Source organism: Ptychodera flava, chromosome 13, assembly GCF_041260155.1.
Source record: "Ptychodera flava strain L36383 chromosome 13, AS_Pfla_20210202, whole genome shotgun sequence".
Taxonomy (NCBI): Eukaryota; Metazoa; Hemichordata; class Enteropneusta; family Ptychoderidae; genus Ptychodera; species Ptychodera flava.
In genome coordinates this window covers 7,657,588-7,678,248 of record NC_091940.1, presented here as the reverse complement: position 1 = coordinate 7,678,248, position 20,661 = coordinate 7,657,588, and the positions used below count along the sequence as shown (strand labels likewise).

At 36.0% G+C, this 20,661-nt stretch overlaps 1 protein-coding gene across 1 annotated transcript in view; it reads left to right on the top strand.

The window, feature by feature from the left end:
* Window positions 1-20,661, top strand: part of LOC139147288 (CUB and zona pellucida-like domain-containing protein 1) — a 54,506-nt gene that overhangs the window by 21,971 nt on the left and 11,874 nt on the right. The window contains exon 2 of the mRNA XM_070718316.1: window positions 19,293-19,506. Within this exon, the coding sequence (XP_070574417.1) occupies window positions 19,353-19,506 (154 nt within the window). The 5' untranslated portion in view covers window positions 19,293-19,352. The remainder of the gene's footprint in view (window positions 1-19,292; window positions 19,507-20,661) is intronic.

Below are 20,661 nucleotides of genomic sequence, written 5' to 3'. Positions count from 1 at the left end.
CTTACGAAAGAACTGTAAAATACCGTAAAACTAGACTTGTTGTTCATAAATTTTAAACGCTGTTTTACATCGTGATATACATAAGTCTCCATAATACCAATTAAGTTCGCATATAATCAAAGGATATATATATATATATATATATATATATATATATATATATATATATATACACACATATATAATATAATATATACACATATATATAATATATATATATAATATATATATATATATATATATATATATATATATATATATATTATATATATATATATATATATATATATATATATATATATATCGTTGTTCCGGGAATAGAGCAAGAAGCTGTTTTACACAAAAGGTATAATATTCGAAAATAGCATCTAAGGTTACAGCTAATTCAGCTTTAGGAGAGTGGTGTCATACTGTCTGACAAGACTGCTTCACCCGCAACAGTATTGTTTTCAGTTTCTGCATCATTCTAAAAAATACAGCACAGCGCAAAGCTTAAAAGCAGTTCGAAACGCTCTCCGAACGCTTTCCGAAATCTTCCCGCGAGTCAAGAACTTTGAAACAGCCAATGCGATTACTATAAAAAGGCCATGACTTCAACGCACGTAAATCAAGAAGCCCAGTAGTGAGATGTTTTATGAGAACGATGTGGCAGGGATAATCCCTGTGAGAATTAGCAGACATCGATACAATTTGAGAGCTTTCCTCGATGAAATCCGATTTACTGCTTCCATCATTCACATACGTCATAGAATTGCTGATTTTAGAGTCCCCGACAGCAATTGCTGTAATGCATGTACAGTAGAACTGTAAACAGACTCGCCGTCTTGGCTTGTTGACACTGTGAGCATACTGTCTTATCTCGCCCTTAGCGATGTTGAACGAGTTTGAACGTCAGCTTTCAATCTTAATGGTTTTTACATTTATCTGGGAGTCTCCTTTGACATTTGAGCTTGAACTCTACCTCCACAGTCCATATAGATCAATATAAACAGTGAGACAATGAAATTGGATTGAGTTTTTTTGGTAAAAGGAAAGGAATACGATAAAATCAGAAGATGAATGAGATTTTCTTTATGAATTCCTCTGAAATATGTGTATTTCCGGAGAAATGGACTTTGATGCAGAACTGTTTATCATTTACGTGACACTCTGAGATACTACAAAAATGATAACATTACGGCAGTCATACTAAAATGATAATATTTCTCAGCGCTGTAATTAATTCCAGAAATAATTACTTGAAATAAAATAAATCGTTCTGCCAGAAAATGTCTCTTACGTAATCACAGCTAGTGGTACTATAATGACAGACTGACGGTTTCTAACACTCGTCATTTTGAACATGCCTATTACTTCGATAACGCTAACTTTAATGGTCGATCCATTTTGTGGAGGGATCGTGCCTTAACATTACTCAAACGCGTGTATGGCATTTGATGGCGTCAAACGCTTCAGCCACCATGAATGTTTAATGTAAACTTAATTTTCTGAATAAAGTTTTGCCATAAAGTGACCGAAAACATATTTGATGCTAATGTTAATACAAAATTCCACATAACGGCAAAGCTATAGTAATACTATAGACACAGAAATAGTCCGTGGGCTGGAGGGCCCACCGTGCACCCCCCCCCACATCCCTACTTCTTGGGTATTTTTTTGTTCTTTAGGACCTGCTGAACAAGAAAAAAGATGTTAACATTTGATATTTTGGGATGCACTACCTATCTGGCTGGTTTTTGATTTGCATGTACCGCAAAAAATGGCGAAAAATGGGTAGGGGTAAGGGGTACTATATCCTCCCCTACATTGAGTAAACTAGCATGAAATAGCACAAACTATACATTTTTGGAAAGCTGAGATTCTGCTCTTTATGAGAAACACCAACTTTAGCAAAATTAATTTGTGTACATAGAATAGGACGACTTTAAAATGAATTTTTTTGACAATTTTGAAATTTTTTACCCAAAATACCATGTAACAATTGTGATTTACTTGTTATTAAGCAAATTTTGACAGCTTTTTGTGTTTGAATTATTTATTCCTACATATTAAACAAGAAAAAAAGTGTTAACATTAGATATTTAACTATACACTACTTCTCTTGAGTCAATTTTGAATTGCGTGTATCTGTATGGGGTGTGCAAAAGCTAGGGGTAGGGGTACAACATTCTTTCCTTGATGAAGTAAACTGGCTTGAAATGCCATATACCTTATAGTTTTAGAAAGCTTAGATACTGGTCTTTCTAAAATGCATAAAGTTTTAGTGAAAAAATATGACGTCATAGAATTGGATAACTTTAAATCGATTTTTTCTGGTAATTCAGTATTTTTAACTGGAAGAAAATACGATAACTATTGTTTCCTCCTTATGAAGCAAATCAAACACATTTATGGATTTTATTTACTAATTGCAATGTGCTGAAGAATAAATAAATGTCAAAATTGGGTATTTACCATGCATTATTGTCTCTAGTCACTAAAATAGCAAGTTTTGCTACATTGGTATATCGTGAATGGGCATTTTATTGTTATGCAATGAACTAATGCACAGCCTTAAAAAGAAGACTCGAAAACGTGCACACATAGTCACATTGCCATTTTCTCCTTCAAGTAAATAGATTATTGACGACTGTCTATTGTTATAATTTAATTTCTAAATATTTTTCTATAAAATAATTTTGTTTAAGGCGTATTTGGAAAATTGTCTATGCCTCCTTGTCTTACTTTATATACAGCAAGCATTACTAACAATCTGTTAGGCCGAGGCTAGAGGGGGCGTCTACGTGCACCTCCCCCCTCACCCCACAGGATAACAAACCTGTAATTTTCAGAAGCCTTGGGATCCCTAGAATAAGAAATGGGATTTTAACAGACAAAATATAGGGACTCAATAGCTGTTACGGTCATGTTTTGAAGGGTACCACAAAATCACGATTTTGTGACCCACGTGGATTTTTGTCGAACCTGTCTTCTTGTACGTGATCTGCTGAGCTTTCTGTTTAACATGACCTAGGTTATGGGGTATCATTAGAAAGATGATTTATTCTTCTTGAAAATGGTATATAGCAATATGCAATATCTTCTATAGTTTTCATGAAATAGGGCCATAATTTACCCCATACCCCAAAGTTTTATGTCACAAATTACTGTCAAAACTAATCTAAATTCCACCAATTATTTACCTATACATAATACAAAAGGCAATACTGTGTATTAACTTTGTGTTATTTGCTACAGGTACATGTTAGAAACTTGGAATAAACTTTTAACAGAAAAAATATTGGGATCCTGTAGCTGCAACAGTCATATTTTGAAGGGTACCGAAAAATCACAGTATTACTGACTCGCATTCGTTTTTGTTAAACCTGTCTTCTTGTAAGTCTTCTGCTGAGCTTATTTTGAACATAACGAGACCAATGGGGTACCATTAGAAAGTTAATTTACTCTTCTTTAAATGATATGTTGCAATATGCAATATCTTCTATAGTTTTCATGTTATAAGATCAAAACTTACCCCATACTCCAACGTTTTATGTCGCAAATTACCATCAAAACTAATCTCAAATTCTACCAATTATTTTCGTAGACACATTACAAAAGGCAGCTCTTTGTATAAAATATATTTTATTTGGTACAGGGACATGTCAAAAATATGAGTTAGACTTTTAAGAGTCAAATATTGGTATTGAATGACTGTTACTGGCATGTTTTGAAGGGTACCGTAAAGTCAGAATATTACCGACTCGCACATGTTTTTGTTAAATGTGTCGTCTTGTAAGTTTTCTGCTGAGCTTACTTTTTACCATAGTCTAGATAATGGGCTGCCATTGGAAAGACAATTTATTTGGCTTTAAAATGACATATTGTAATATGCAATATCTTCTATAGTTTTCATGAAATAGGACCAAACCTTACCCCATACCCCAAAGTTTATGTTGTATATTACTGTCAAAACTAGCATTTAATTTCGATAAATTTTATAAAAAAGACAAATTTTGTATGAAACCTATTTTATTTGTTACAGAGACATTTCCAACAATGAAAGATACCATTACAGGATAATTATTGTGATTTAATAGCTGTTAGCATCATAGTTTGAAGGATAGCAGGATATATGTTGCTGAAACCCGTGAAATTTTATTAAACAAGTTTCCATGAAATTTATCTGCCAACCTTTATTTTAACCGTAACGCACATTATAGGGTATCATTACAAAGCTTTTATCACTCTTTATTTTAGCATATGTAAAGTGCATTATCATCTGAAGTTGTAATGAAATGGCAAAAAACTTACCCCAGCCCTTGGTTTTATTTGCAAATTACATCTGTTCGAAAACTTTGAAGTTTGCGAATTTGGGATATGGGGTAAGTCTGGTCCTATTTCATGAAAACTATTAAAGATATTTCATATTACAATATGTCACTTTAAGGCAAAATGAATTTTCTTTCCAACGATAGCCTATAAGATAGGTTAGAGTACAAAGTAAGCTCAGCAGATGACTTACAAGATGACACATTTAACAAAAACACATACGAGTGGGCAAGAATGAGACTTTACAGTACCCTTCAAAACATGACAGCAACAACCATTCATTCCCAATGTTTTGTCTGTTAAAAGTCTATCTAATATTTGTAACATGTCTCTGTAGCAAATAAAACAGATATCATACAAATCATTGCCTTTTGTAGTATGTCTAGGTAAAAGTTTGGTAGAATTTGAGATTAGTAGTGATAGTAATTTGCAATATAAAAGGGGTGTTGGGTAAGTTTTGGTCTTATTTCCTGAATACTTAAGAAGATATATATATTACAATATGTCATATCAAAGAAGAAAAATTACCTTTCTAACGATACCTCAATGGCCGGGTTATGTTGAAAAATAGGCTCAGCAGATGACTTATAATAAGACAGCTTTAACCAAACGTATGCGAGTTGGCAATACTGTGAGTTTGTGGTAGCCTTCAAAATATGACTGTTACAGCTACAGCATCACAATATTTTTTCTGTTAAAAGTTCGTTTCAAGTTTCTAACATGAACCTAAAGCAAATATACTAAATTTAATACAAATCATTGCCCTTTATATTATGTCCCGGTCAATTGTTGTCAGAATTTGAGATTAGTTTGACGGTAATTTGGAATATAAAACTTTGGGGTATGGGGTAAGTTGTGGTCCTATTCATGATAACTATAAAAGATATTGCATATTGCAATATATTATTTTAAAGAAGAGTAAATTACCTTTCTAATGATGCCCAACTTATTATATTATGTTAAAAAGTAAGCTCAGTAGAACACTTACAAGAAGACAGGTTTAACAAAAATGTATGCGAGTTGGCAGTACTGTGATTTTGCAGTACCATTCAAAATATGACTGTTACAGCTAGAGCATCTGGATATTATTCTGTTAAAAGTTTATTTCAAGTTACTAACTTTTACCTGTATCAAATAAAACAAATTTGATACAAAGCATTGCCCTTTGTATAATGTCTAGGTAACATTGGTAGAATTTAAGATTAGTTTTGACAGTAATTTGTGACATAAAACTTTGGGGTATGGGGTAAGGTTTGGTCCTATTTCATAAAAACTATAGAAGATATTGCATATTACAATATGTCATTTTAAAGCCAAATAAATTGTCTTTCCAATGGCAGCCCATAATCTAGACTATGGTAAAAAGTAAGCTCAGCAGAAAACTTACAAGACGACACATTTAACAAAAACATGTGCGAGTCGGTAATATTCTGACTTTACGGTACCCTTCAAAACATGCCAGTAACAGTCATTCAATACCAATATTTTGACTCTTTAAAGTCTAACTCATATTTTTGACATGTCCCTGTACCAAATAAAATATATTTTATACAAAGAGCTGCCTTTTGTAATGTGTCTACGAAAATAATTGGTAGAATTTGAGATTAGTTTTGATGGTAATTTGCGACATAAAACGTTGGAGTATGGGGTAAGTTTTGATCTTATAACATGAAAACTATAGAGATATTGCATATTGCAACATATCATTTTAAAGAAAGTAAATTAACTTTCTAATGGTACCCCATTGGTCTCGTTATGTTCAAAATAAGCTCAGCAGAAGACTTACAAGAAGACAGGTTTAACAAAAACGAATGCGAGTCAGTAATACTGTGATTTTTCGGTACCCTTCAAAATATGACTGTTGCAGCTACAGGATCCCAATATTTTTTCTGTTAAAAGTTTATTCCAAGTTTCTAACATGTACCTGTAGCAAATAACACAAAGTTAATACACAGTATTGCCTTTTGTATTATGTATAGGTAAATAATTGGTGGAATTTAGATTAGTTTTGACAGTAATTTGTGACATAAAACTTTGGGGTATGGGGTAAATTATGGCCCTATTTCATGAAAACTATAGAAGATATTGCATATTGCTATATACCATTTCAAGAAGAATAAATCATCTTTCTAATGATACCCCATAACCTAGGTCATGTTAAACAGAAAGCTCAGCAGATCACGTACAAGAAGCAGGTTTCGACAAAAATCCACGTGGGTCACAAAATCGTGATTTTGTGGTACCCTTCAAAACATGACCGTAACAGCTATTGAGTCCCTATATTTTGTCTGTTAAAATCCCATTTCTTATTCTAGGGATCCCAAGGCTTCTGAAAATTACAGGTTTGTTATCCTGTGGGGTGAGGGGGGAGGTGCACGTAGACGCCCCCTCTAGCCTCGGCCTAACAGATTGTTAGTAATGCTTGCTGTATATAAAGTAAGACAAGGAGGCATAGACAATTTTCCAAATACGCCTTAAACAAAATTATTTTATAGAAAAATATTTAAAAATTAAATTATAACAATAGACAGTCGTCAATAATCTATTTACTTGAAGGAGAAAATGGCAATGTGACTATGTGTGCACGTTTTCGAGTCTTCTTTTTAAGGCTGTGCATTAGTTCATTGCATAACAATAAAATGCCCATTCACGATATACCAATGTAGCAAAACTTGCTATTTTAGTGACTAGAGACAATAATGCATGGTAAATACCCAATTTTGACATTTATTTTCTTCTTCAGCACATTGCAATTAGTAAATAACATCCATAAATGTGTTTGATTTGCTTCATAAGGAGGAACAATAGTTATCGTATTTTCTTCTGGTTAAAAATACTGAATTACCAGAAAAAATCGATTTAAAGTTATCCAATTCTATGACGTCATATTTTTTCACTAAACTTTATGCATTTTAGAAAGACCAGTATCTAAGCTTTCTAAAACTATAAGGTATATGGCATTTCAAGCCAGTTTACTTCATCAAGGAAAGAATGTTGTACCCCTACCCCTAGCTTTTGCACACCCCATACAGATACACGCAATTCAAAATTGACTCAAGAGAAGTAGTGTATAGTTAAATATCTAATGTTACACTTTTTTTCTTGTTTAATATGTGGGAATAAATAATTCAAACACAAAAAGCTGTCAAAATTTTGCTTAATAACAAGTAAATCACAATTGTTACATGGTATTTTGGGTAAAAAATTTCAAAATTGTCAAAAAAATTCATTTTAAAGTCGTCCTATTCTATGTACACATATTAATTTTGCTAAAGTTGGTGTTTCTCATAAAGAGCAGAATCTCAGATTTCCAAAAATGTATAGTTTGTGCTATTTCATGCTAGTTTACTCAATGTAGGGGAGGATATAGTACCCCTTACCCCTACCCATTTTTCGCCATTTTTTGCGGTACATGCAAATCAAAAACCAGCCCAGATAGGTAGTGCATCCCAAAATATCCAATGTTAACATCTTTTTTCTTGTTCAGCAGGTCCTAAAGAACAAAAAAATACCCAAGAAGTAGGGATGTGGGGGGGGGGGTGCACGGTGGGCCCCTCCAGCCCACGGACTAAAACGTTTGTACCATTCCTCCAGTCGGCATGTGCCTGTCTGTGGATTTGTTTCGTTTTAACTAACACAGACACACAGAGACACACATAGACATAGACACACATACACATTCTTCTTTCCCCCCCCCTCCCTCTCTCTCTCTCTCTCTCTCTCTCTCTCTCTCTCTCTCTCTCTCTCTCTCTCTCTCTCTCTCTCTCAGAAAACAGCGCTGTTTTGATTTTGATTACGTACATTAAATGCTTGTTACCAGCGCAAACTTAATATAAGCTTACAGGTCATAGATTGAATAATTATCACATGCTAAAAGATGAGATGAGATGAGAAAGGTACATGTAGCAAGCCGTCAGAAAATATCCACGCAGTTGATCATGAATTCCCCTGCAGAAAGTATTTCAGTCTTATTAAAGTAAATAGAAGTGAATCTATCAAAGAAAGTGAAATTGCTGCAAACCTGTCGCTCGATTTTGTTTAAGAGAATTATTTCTTTTTTAACATACACCTACACTGCCAAAGACTTTATACACTGATAGTTTTGTTGGGGGGAATCTTGCAGGAACCGGTAATTGCTTACAGCTAAACACATTGACTTTCAAAGATAATACAAACTGCAGCTCAAACAAACGCCCAACAATTGTCATTACTTGACTATTAGACTCGAACGCATCGCTATTAAGGATTAATGATGACGTTTACCACAATGTACAGTATTTTCAAAGCGGTGAAGGTCTTTGTCTGATAATGTTATCTAGGATCATCTACAAATTAATGAGAAAATGATAACTGTTTAATTGGAAAAATATACATAAATTTCAATATGATCTTAGAACGTCATTTTGCGTCATTACGATGTACATCATGCTCAACATGAAAAGAAAATACAATTTCTTTAAAATACCACTTTTTCGAGTAGCAAGTCACAGAATTTAGCTTATTTAAGTTGTGTAATGTTAAAAATATGTTTAAACGTGTAACGTGGGAGCATTAATGCCAAAAGGAGCAAAATCAGGTATTTGACGAATATATTATCTGAACTGTAAGCCGCTTGACTAATCCGTCCTATATGTTCAGCTCGAGTTCCCAAGTATTCATAAACGACAAATTACATGGCCATGAAATTACATGAAAGACATGGCCAACTGGGCAGACAGAAAACTCTGATAGACAGACGAGCTAAAATAAAGACAAGTGGTGATACAGTGTAATCGCTAATTTGATGTAATGGACTGGTGAGCTTACACATCAGTCAATACGAATTAGCTAACGCTACAGTACCATGTTGATAAAACTGAACTATAAAACTCTAGAGGTATTAACATTAGCATACCGCTTGTGTGAAATAAGGATACCTTGGGTCAATCAAATTTATTATATATCTTAGAAATAGAGTCAGAGATTAAGCCAATCAGTCGTCCCTGCTCACTAGCAATCAAAGTTAGCTATGTGACTTTCTGCAGGCGAAGTGTGGAAATACCGTGGTAAAAGGGCGCAAGTTCCCTTCACTTTCAAAATCGTGAAGAACAGACTTGTAGGTCAGGTGAAAATCGTTGACCCAGACACTGTACTTCCAAATGCCTGTCAAAGATGCAGATATACTATTGCACACTATGCGAATTTCAGTTCATTTTTCGATGTAAAGGTACAACCTTGTGGTCACGAAAGTACTGTATGATATTTTAGAAATTAATGGCTATTGTCATCAGAATATTAACTTGCATGCATATGGGGAAATAAAAGGAATCACTTGATTGACCATCCACAGTGCCGTCCGTCCGCTGCGATTAATACAACCACTGATTTCAAAATAACACACCATGGAATGCGATCAGCTGCACTAAGGCTCTCGTCTATTCTTCAGTTGATGGCTTTAATTTCGTCGTCGCAGAATTTCCAGTAAAAAATTAGGTTTCGACGATGTCCATTTCTGTATCATGTGACACTGTGGGTAAATGTAATCGAATAATGTTCCACTGTCCTTGATGCATGATACATGACTGCATCTGACTCACAGTCGGCGTGTCTGGGAGTCTGGCAGTATGGTGACTCGATAAACTGTGACAAGGTGAAGTATTTTCACAGAATCGACATAGTGATTGGCTAAACAACTTTATATTGTGCTGTATCTTTCCTGATACAACTCGGGGACAGATATTCGAACTCTCAAACTTTTAATATACTCTTTTGGTCTACAACTTGTGGGGCTTAATTTGAAGCTCAGAGAGTAACTGAAGTCTTAACCGGCTTATTTTTGTGAATATCGAAAATTGCGTTTTCCTAAAAAGGTTAACACTGGGATGACGGCAATTTTGAATTCTAAGGTCAGTAACTATTGTGCATTTGTGTCTAGTATCAAATTTTGTACTGTGGCCGTTGATCTTCATTCTTGATTTCGCGATGGGGTGATTTGAAGTTTCCTTCAGGAAAATTGGAGCCAACGTTCAAGCCTTTCAATTTCGATGTGCCTACAACATAAATGATATCTGAAACGGCGAGAGAGGGACAAAATGACGCCGTTGATACCCTCTCATTAAGTTTTTAAACACCTAAACGTTGCTACATCACGAACAGCTTCGGAGGTATTAGGGAAGTATTGAAGAAATATTGGGCGACACGCATACCATTACGTTTATTATACACCGTACTGTGCGCGTCAACACTTTCATTGGTCAATCAAGACACTTGACGGACCATTAATATTCGAGTTGTGAGACGTCTACGAGCCCGTGGCCTTGCTGTGTAATGATAAAAAAAAGATATTCGCGAATATTTAGAAAATATATCATGACGCATAAACTTTGATGCATTTAATCTTACACATGGACGGTTTGTAATACATCTTAACTTATTCGGGTAACTTTGAATCGTCTTGTCGGTTTTTCTAAGCACAAGATTTACGAAATTTTCACCACACAAAACGAGATTCAGTCGAAGCAGAGCAATTATGTACTGATGCGAACAGAGCAGTTTCACTATTGTACGAACGATACGATATCTTGAAAATGGAGCAATAATTTTGCTCAGTTTCAACAATGTTTTAGAGGAGTGATCGACCTGACAATTCTATCATTTAATTTGTTACTTACTTGTACCGTAGATGAGGTAGATGCGAGCGAGATTACCTCTATGGTTGTACTAATAAAGAAAACGAATAAGCGAAAGAATTTTGAGTATGACCTATATAATCGTCACGAACACACTGCACTACGCGAACGAATTTTGGGTCTGGCATCATCTCACTACACTCCGCACTGCGCTGTCGCGAACGCTGTCGTTGTGCAGATTATTTCACACTTGCCTATCAATATCTCTTGCATACGCTAAACCTAGTCGGTAGATATTGTACACAAACTTTGTGCTGCGACAGGTTCATTAGTATACCATTATGCAAATTTCAAGGGCCTTTATAACGGTCTTCTTCCAAAAGCGACCTTACCCTCAGTATTAATCACGACACATCAAATACTTTTAGCATTGTGACATTATTTTTTACATATAGACTGCATAAAATACACCAACAGTTTTTCTCGTAAATTTCTTTCTTTTTGCTGGTATTATATAGCAATAAGGAGCACCGCTTGAGCGGGAGCAAACCCAAATTAACGTAATTCTCCACCTCGCCCGTCAATATAATTTACGTATTTTTGACACTTGTACGGCTGTGTCAACAGTGCCATAAAACACACTAAAATACTGGACATCTGTGTGACAAGCCTGTAAATTGTAGCTTGAAATGGATTAAGACAAGCGTTAGAAACGAACTCCGAAATCATCCGCTTTGGGGATTGTTATATATCTGACAACAAGAATTATCGGCAGCTCAGTTAAAGTGGAAAGATACTATTTGCTTCTCTGATTATGCTCTTGATGCCGAAATCGAGCATCTTTGCACTGACAAGATCTTCGTTCTGTTCTCCTGTCAATAAGCTGCTCAGTGTACTCAAAATACGCTGGGCTGCTGATCGAAATACGCTGATAAGCTGAATTCATATGTTACCTGATATACCCCTTATCTCTTACTAGTGAACCATTGGGAATATAGGTACTCGCAATTTTCTCTGCATTGCCAGCACAAGACAATTTCACAAGGTCAGATTAGTCAGTGATGTACCGGACTATTGCTTCTGTCAACATGTTCAAACGCTTAATTGATTTGCAACGTCACCTCCACACACACACACACACACACACACACACACACACACACACACATATATATATATATATATATATATATATATATATATATATATATATATATATATATATATATATATATATATATATATATATATATATATATATGTATCTATGTATCTATTTATCTATGTATCTATGTATGTATGACCTCACCACCGTAAATTATACAACACATCTGCATTTATTTTCCTGAAATGGAAGGTTTATGCAAACATAATCTCAAATCAAAAGAAAATGTTTGGTTAGCACCAGAAATTCCAGTTTGGTTAAGCGATACGTTGATTTGGAACAAACAGCTTGCTACCGTAACTGTCAAAGCAGAGCTAAGTCCGAAATTCTCGCTTTCTCATCATGAGTTTAGTCACGTCTTCAAGAGTGGCAAATACTACGAAGGCATTCCATCTTGGGTTCTTCAAACTTGAACAATATTGAGACACATAGTGAATAAATAAAACGTGACGGAAATCTCAGATTGTATTTTATCTTTTTGTGAAAGGCCTGATGCCACGTATTTCTAGTTCAGTCAAAGCTTCCATAAACATTGAGTTACTATAAAACATTGAGTACGAACAATTTGAGACTACGGCGCCGACAGACTGAAGTAGCTCGTTTACATAGATATCGTACATGTCCCCTTTTTATCTCAGGTATAGTAGATCGTAGTTAGGGTTTTAAATGAGGATAGGAAAACCTCAAATATTTATTCGGAATCCTTTTTGGATTTAAGTAGCACTAAGTCCGGTAATTGCTGAGGGTCTGTGATTGTAGCGAGCAAATTCATCGAAATAGATGCTTTTACTCGATGGTTGTAACTTTTTAGAGGCCACATGCCCGCTCATACATGCCTCTAGTCAAGCTCGTTTGTACAATTCATTGCTTTTTGCCCCGAGATATGTATGTCGTCATTTCACTATCATTTCTTCTTTTCCAGTAGAACTGTCGATCCTCGAGAAGTGTTCTCGGGGATAGGGGGTGGGGGTGGTCTATGGTAGAACTCGCAATGTTGAGAATTTTAAGCGACAATTAAGACTGCATCCAACACAGCCATTGCGTGTGGGTACCGTGATCTGTTCAGTATGCGACAGGGGATAAGCCAGTGAAAGTGTTCACAAAAAGGCTATTTTGATTTAAAGTCCGAATTACAAAAATCACCGTAGAAGTGGAGCTTGAATATTTGACAAGAATTGAAATGAGGTGTGGAGATATCGATAAACTTGGGTGTCAGTGATAATTCATTCTTAGACGGCGATGTACCGAAAAAAGTGGAATAGACAAACAAGGAAAGTCATTCGTTCATCTAACTCTTCACATAAATGGCAATGTAATTTACCGAATTTGACACGTAAAAATGGCAAAGAAAACCATCAGGTAAAAATGACAAAGAAACCCATCAGAACTGTAGAAAAAATGTAAGCTCAGAAATTTTACGCAATTTCGCAAGTTTTCGCAACGTAAAATTAGGTTAGGGTCTAAACCTTTGTAAAGACACCAAATGACGTCCTTTGAGTGTAAAAAGACGTCTAGGGAAGAAAGTTGACCATGTCTGTCTTGACTGTGTCTTACTTTTTAAAGGCGTCGAAGCAAACTGTTTCAAAGCGTGTTTTAGCCGAATCTGTGTCAAATCAAAACGAAAGCCGAATTGCAATTGCAAAGCAGACCAGCTTAAGAGGGCATGTGCATCTCTTGTATAGCTCATCTGAAGTTCGGAGTAAAGACATCGCGTTGCGAACATACCTCAAGAAGTGGTTGGTCACAGGAAGTGAAAACGATAGGAAGGGCGCTGAATAAACCTTATATCGTGTAAAAAGTCAGCTGTATTTCTGTTCAGACCGTTGACGACATCAGTCATGAAAATAGTCTTTTCGCAAAATGTGACCCGTTACATCTGAAAAGTGGAAACTTAATGCGGTAACCAAGGATCGTCATATCGGCCCAATATGAATGGATAAAAGAGTGGCATGAACCATATACTGTGATGACAATTCTGTAAGCAAATAAAATTGGATACTGCGCATTAGAATTGATCCTGTAGTGGTAGTAATGAATTGGTACAAGTCTCGCCTTTTGTTTGCCACGTGATTTTAATTTTTCTATCGTGTTATGTATTTTGCCTTTTATTCCCTTTAATTTTTTTGAGTGTTATTTATTACAATATTTTATTTTACACTGGTCCTCCCTGGAAATCAGTACATTTTTGACTGAGGGAGCTAACTAGTATAAATAAATAAATAAATAAATAAATAAATAAATAAATAAATAAATAAATAAATAAATAATTTAATTAATTAATTAATTTGTAAATCCTAGGAAATAAAGTGCTTTTATCATCATGCACAAAGTTTCTGATTTTCCTAACATTCAAAATGTTGCTGAGACTATCATGTAGAGATCAGACCTCCACTATACGGATTCCTGTTCGCGTACAGACTTGTATTGTAACATTCAAATGAGTGTCGTCATACAGACCAGACAGATGCTCACCCAATAATCGCATCAAGTGGTGAGGTACAGTTTTATATATTAGTACTTTATGCAAACATGGCATTACTGCTTCGAACAATGTGGGATTTTACAAATAAACCCTCTTGCACATTCACTGAGAGTTGGGATTTTACTAATACACCCACTTGTGCATTCACTGGGAATATTTCATGTATTGGTTAAATTTTAAGCCTAACAAAGAGAGGGCACTTTATTTTTGTGTGATAGTGAAAGCAGCTTTCGCGACGCGACAGCTGTTCTGAATACATCTATCTGCAAATGTGAGCTGAGTTACAATGATGATGGATACATTCATCACGAAAACCTGCCCCACCACACCGATCAGTTTTGTGTGCAGTTTGTGTTAAACGCATCCTGATTGGTTGAGCACAAACACACACACACAAAAACTGTTGATTCAAGCCGACCCGGATATGAAGCAGCAATTCGGTGATATATCATAACAACAATATCGTGTATACTGTCATTACACATGACAATTGTATACACGTGGTTTTGTGGTTGAATGACGCTTGCTGCTCAGTTGTTTTCAATTTAATTATAACATATAGAAGTATAGTTATAGGTGTCTGTCCCGGATAACGACGTCGGTTGAATAGTACAGTAAATTAACACTGTATATGATTTGCTAACAATTCCTTTCCCACGCAGAAAATAATTTCAGGGCAATCAATCATCTTGTCGACACGTAAATAATACAGTGTATACATATACTGGGCATAATTTCAATTTTTTTCCCAATTTTCTGGTGCGCAAAAGCGCACGTTTATTGCGTTTCGATCGAGGCGACCAGCACATATGCAAGGGGGTTACAACGGATTGTAATAGCAATCACTGAGTGAAAATGCACACAGCGTGTTAAAAAAACTTCCGTTTCGTTCGTTTGTTTCGTTTGTTTCGTTTTTTGATATTCAGGAAGAATTGCATTTTTATGTTGAACACAATGCGTGATTTCATCGACACATCATCGATGAGATCAATAAGTATTGAACATAAGTTTAATGCAAGATTACAAGTTTGTCGTCGCTTATGCTCTGTATTCTTTATGCTTATAAACTCAATATCATTGTCTTTTGATCTGAAAACGAAGAGAAGCATCACATTATGGATCCTTGGGCGAGATGGATTATGATGAAAAACAAAACGATTCAAATAATTAACAAACCAATAGTGCTTACTGAGAGTTGGCAACACTCCATGCATTGCCACCTTGAACCTTTTCTTCAGATTCCATTAATATAATTGCATTTACAGAAATATTCGGTAATAAACTTTATGTATACGGCTGTGAGCACATCCTGGTGAATTTTTAAAAATAAAATCATTTGCATGAGCTTATCTTGTGTCTCTTCTTTTTCATACAAACCTAATGTGCGCTTCAATAGTGAGTTGGTTCCTGCGGTATCGCGTACACCCCACTCATAGCGTTCACCCCAGGCCCCACTCAACTTTTCAATGCCAAACAAATTCGTCAATGCACCACCTTGACTTTGTGACCGACTCAAACATGAGCTTGTGTTAAATTATTCAATCATTGGATTCCAGTAGCCTAGGATTGCCCGTTGCACATGCCTAGATGAGGTATGCTGGATTAACTTTGCAGGTATATCATTTAAGATTGCACCCTTAATCTACCACTTGCTCTGGCCGGAATAGTGACCTAGCATTGGAAATTTCAGAAATCAGTATGACTGATTTGGAGTAAGAACTAAGGCTTGTCTCTTAAATGAGTGATGACGTAGATATCCCTCTGACTATGATTGTCGGGAAAATGGTTTCAACGTTTTCTCATCGAGTGACACGAATGTATACTGTCGGGGGACGACTGATTCTATGGCAGTGAGGGCAGGTTATGGATCCACCATCTCTTGGAATATATCCAATTGAGGCAAAAGAACACCTGCGTGCAATGGAAGCGTGTTTCTGCTAATTTGCCTCAATGAAATAGGTTAATTGATTGACGATTGCCTTTCACACAAAATGCTCTGGGTTTTAGAAACGACATATTAAAGAGAAGTGGGTATCTCTGGAGTAAGTAAATGCAGATGGAGGAAGGTTGCATTACGTAGCAAACCCTCTGGGTTTGTTTGTTTGTGGCTTATTTTGGCTTATTATTTATCCTTCGTTGAACAGTATTTTGATAGTTAGTAGTATCAAGCTTTGGAAAGGTGGCAGCTAACGGTTTACAGCAGGTTGCCACAGGTGTCCCTGTGTTTCGTTCGTTGCTTTGACCATTTAATCATATGGTTTGATCCGAATCCACTGTTTTGAATGGCAAGGTTGGACCTCTAGACATGAAAATGGGGGTTGCAGGGTTAAATATTAATGAAAAACTATATGCCATTATCGGTCGACTCTTTCTTAATTGGTGTCATTTCCTTGCAGACAAAAGAGCAGCTATGTTAATTAATATCCATTTTGTGTAATAAGGCATTTACATGAAGCAAATTCACATTTGTTATTTTTTGATGTGTGAATTTAAATATTTAATGTTGTTCTCTATCAATATATTAATGCACAGTATGTGTTTGCGAACAACAAATGAAGGGTTTCAAATCATGGACAGATCATTGTGTTTCAGGCTGCAGAACGATGAATGTGATAAAAGCTTCATCTAAAACATTGAGGGTTGTGGTTGCAGTCTCTGAGAATTTTAGTGTATGGCGAAATGCCATATATGCAGAAAAGGGAGTTAATGCCATGTGTTTGCTACATGTTTTGTGCTGTCAACATGTTATCCTGGATGTGTACATCATTGATTGTACCGGAGATGTTTGTAAGGTGTATACATTTTACTGTCTGCTTGTGTTTATATTCTTGATTGATATCATGACGAGGACAACGTACGTTCGCAAAACGAGAACTTAGGCCTAAGGTAGAACGCGCCTCGGGGACAGCTATTCGGATTTCAAATTTCTACAATTCTTTTCTGATCTACCACTTGTGGGGGCTCACTTTAAAGCTCTTGATGAAAGAAAAACTTTGTTTTTCGAAAAAAAAAAAAAAAAAAAAAAAAAAAAATTACCCCATTGAGTTAACACAGGGATGGTGGCCACTTTGAATTTCAAATATCACAAATTGTTGAGTAATTTGTTTCGCTAGTTCCAAACTTTGTACGGTGACCCCTAATTTTTATGGTTGAAAGTTTCATTTAGGAAAGTTTGAGCAAACGTTTAAATCCTTCACTTTCGAGACGCATACAACCTTGAGGAAACAGTGATGAGAAGAGTCTTTATTTCGTAAAGCGGGAATATCGGGGAAACATTTGAGGATTTTGGTAGTTCTTTTTATCTTTTCGTCTAACAAGTCTTGTCCGGAACGTTCAGATATGTCGAATAAGGGAGCAATTTTTGTTCCCGTTCATTGACGCCTTCTCTTCAGCTCGTCGGGATTGACACACAATGTCATGGCCATTGATAACATCTACAATATCCTGTTGAAAGAAGTTTGAGTGAATTCTGAAAGACATCATTTTTGACAAATGCACAGTGAAATAAAGTGATTAACATCATTTGTCTGAACACTAAGCAACTAGAGATTCCATTTTATCAATCGGAGATAACACATGCTGACTTAATTATCGTATGTCTTATACCTATGGAGACTATCTTCATGAACCATCGTCGGTTTTTGTTTGCGAGATTGTATGAATACGGCTACTCTTCTTCAAACAGATTTCACCGTGAGGCTTGGTCAATGAAACGAGCTGACGTGCGTGCAAGAACAACAAAACCTCTTGCTGGTATTCATCCGCCGAGTAATCCTACTTCGAAGACAACAATACCAGTTAAACGGACAACGTGTAAAAATTAAAATTTTCAACCGATGAAGGGTTAAATAGTCAACCTACCTCGATACTGACCAGTCAAATGCTATGTTCTTACGTATACAAATTAAACCCAACCATCATCCTACCCACTTTCCTTCCTGAGTACGAACCAAAAACCAACAAATTCACTTACCATCTAACCCGTCCATCTGTTAACCAATCCAACTATACACCTTCCTATATACCTTTCCAAACGAATAGATTTGTGGTCTACGGAAATGTTTAAATCAGTCTATTTCGTTTGAGTGACAGCTAATTATGGGGGCATAGAGTCTTTAATTTCATTTCGTTGAAGCGACCTTTAATTTGATATTAATCTAAATTACATAACAAATACTTGATGTGTAACGGCTCCTAATGAGGTAATTTATCTGAAAACGCAATCAGAATACACAATTTTTGACTGTATTCAATCAGGATATCAGAAAAAGGCATCAACTCGCCCAGGCCATCGACCAAATACACTTTAAACCGAGCCATTCCTGTCATCTCCCTCAGTTATTTTCGACCATCTGATAAAGCCGATCTATTATACTCATAACATAATGCAGTATTTCGGCTTCGGGCAATGTTTGATATCAGTTGTAACCATGGTAACTCTTTTCACTTATCATCGCAAGTGATTGTATGTGGATCTCTGTATAAAAATAATGTCTGTCATCAGAATCGATCGTTAGTATGAGTATTATGACATATCCTAGAGGTTACTCGGAGCTTAATCACAGCTGATAGTAGCTGTCGTATTCCACTGGGAAATTCACCCCAATTCGCAAATATCATAATTTCACGTCGCGCTCTAGTCATCTAGACATCAGCGATTCTGTTGGTGCGCATTTGCGTCACCTGCTTCGCATGACGTCATAATTCTTCTTGTTTCACCCTACAGCCGAACACAATCTTCCGACCGTTCAGAGGAGCGACTGAAAAAACCAAACGCTTACACAAGATGATGGAAATCGAGTTTTATTTCCATGGCAACCTGCATCTTCACTCTGTTATTTGGACATCAGCCGTAATGCTTCTCTCTGTGTTTGTCATCGTTGACGTCAGTAGCGATAGCGACGATATTCTCAGAACAAGAAGGTGGCACCCTGGTTTCAGTAAGTTTTAAATTTTCATTTTTGTTTTATATCATCTATATCACTATTTTCTTCCCACTTCTTAAACGACTGGCCAAGATTTCGGACGGCGGAAATAAAAGGACACATAATGATACTCGCATTGGTACATGTAATATGACATAAATTCATTCTGGTAATCGTTATCATTCAAGGCAAGTAAATCACCAGGTCTTAGAAACAACAACAACAACAACAACAACAACAACAACAACAACAACAACAACAACAACACAATTAATGGTCCAATCTCGAAACAATAGTTAAGTGATGGTACCAGGTGGCCGGAATGGGTAAGCGTACCCTGCTAGCATACTACACCCGTCAAGATGGAACTAAAGTGAAAAGCAGTTGTACGGTATTCAGTTATAGTTGCCAAATTACTGTTGTGAGTCAAAGCCAGTAACATATTTGTCATATTTTGATATAAGATCTCGTTATCAACCGTAGAACTCCTTAAGTGATCTAGCTAACCTAGTTTTTGAAATTTCATTGTAAATATTCGTAGCGTGGATTTCTTAGTTTTCGGACAGAAGGGAAAATTTAATTTATCTCCGTGGTGTTTTCACGCTCACATAGCCGGTTGATATTCCTAGATTCCCTTGGCGGCAAACTCCGCCAGTCATCAAAGTTGATCAGTAATGTATCGCATCGACTCTTCGTATTCCATGCATCTCCCGAGACACATGCGAGAGACCAGAGAGACAAGATTATATTCCAATTTGACTTTCTTTAAATTTACCCTGATCGTGATATAGATATTTCAATCTAATTTACCAGAAGGGGGACAATCAATTTTGGAGATTGCCATTAGTCTGTTCGTGTAATAGAATCGTGTGGTACTTTGCGAGCACAAGCTGGTGTTGGCACACTAAATATTGTACATTTTCATACGCGCGTTATTTATTATTTACAAGCGTAGAGATTTCAACTCCTCCATACTCTGGAACTTCAATAAGGAAATTTGATAAAAACGCCTACGCTTTCTCTCTTTTCAAGGAACTTATTGTTTCTCATCCATAATAATCATCCATTGTAGACAGCAGCGTTGTTGCTATTCCTTCATTCGTAAATGTCACGAAAAATAGTCCGGGAAGCGTAATGAGACAGTAAGGTAGGAAATTCGATCTAAATCAG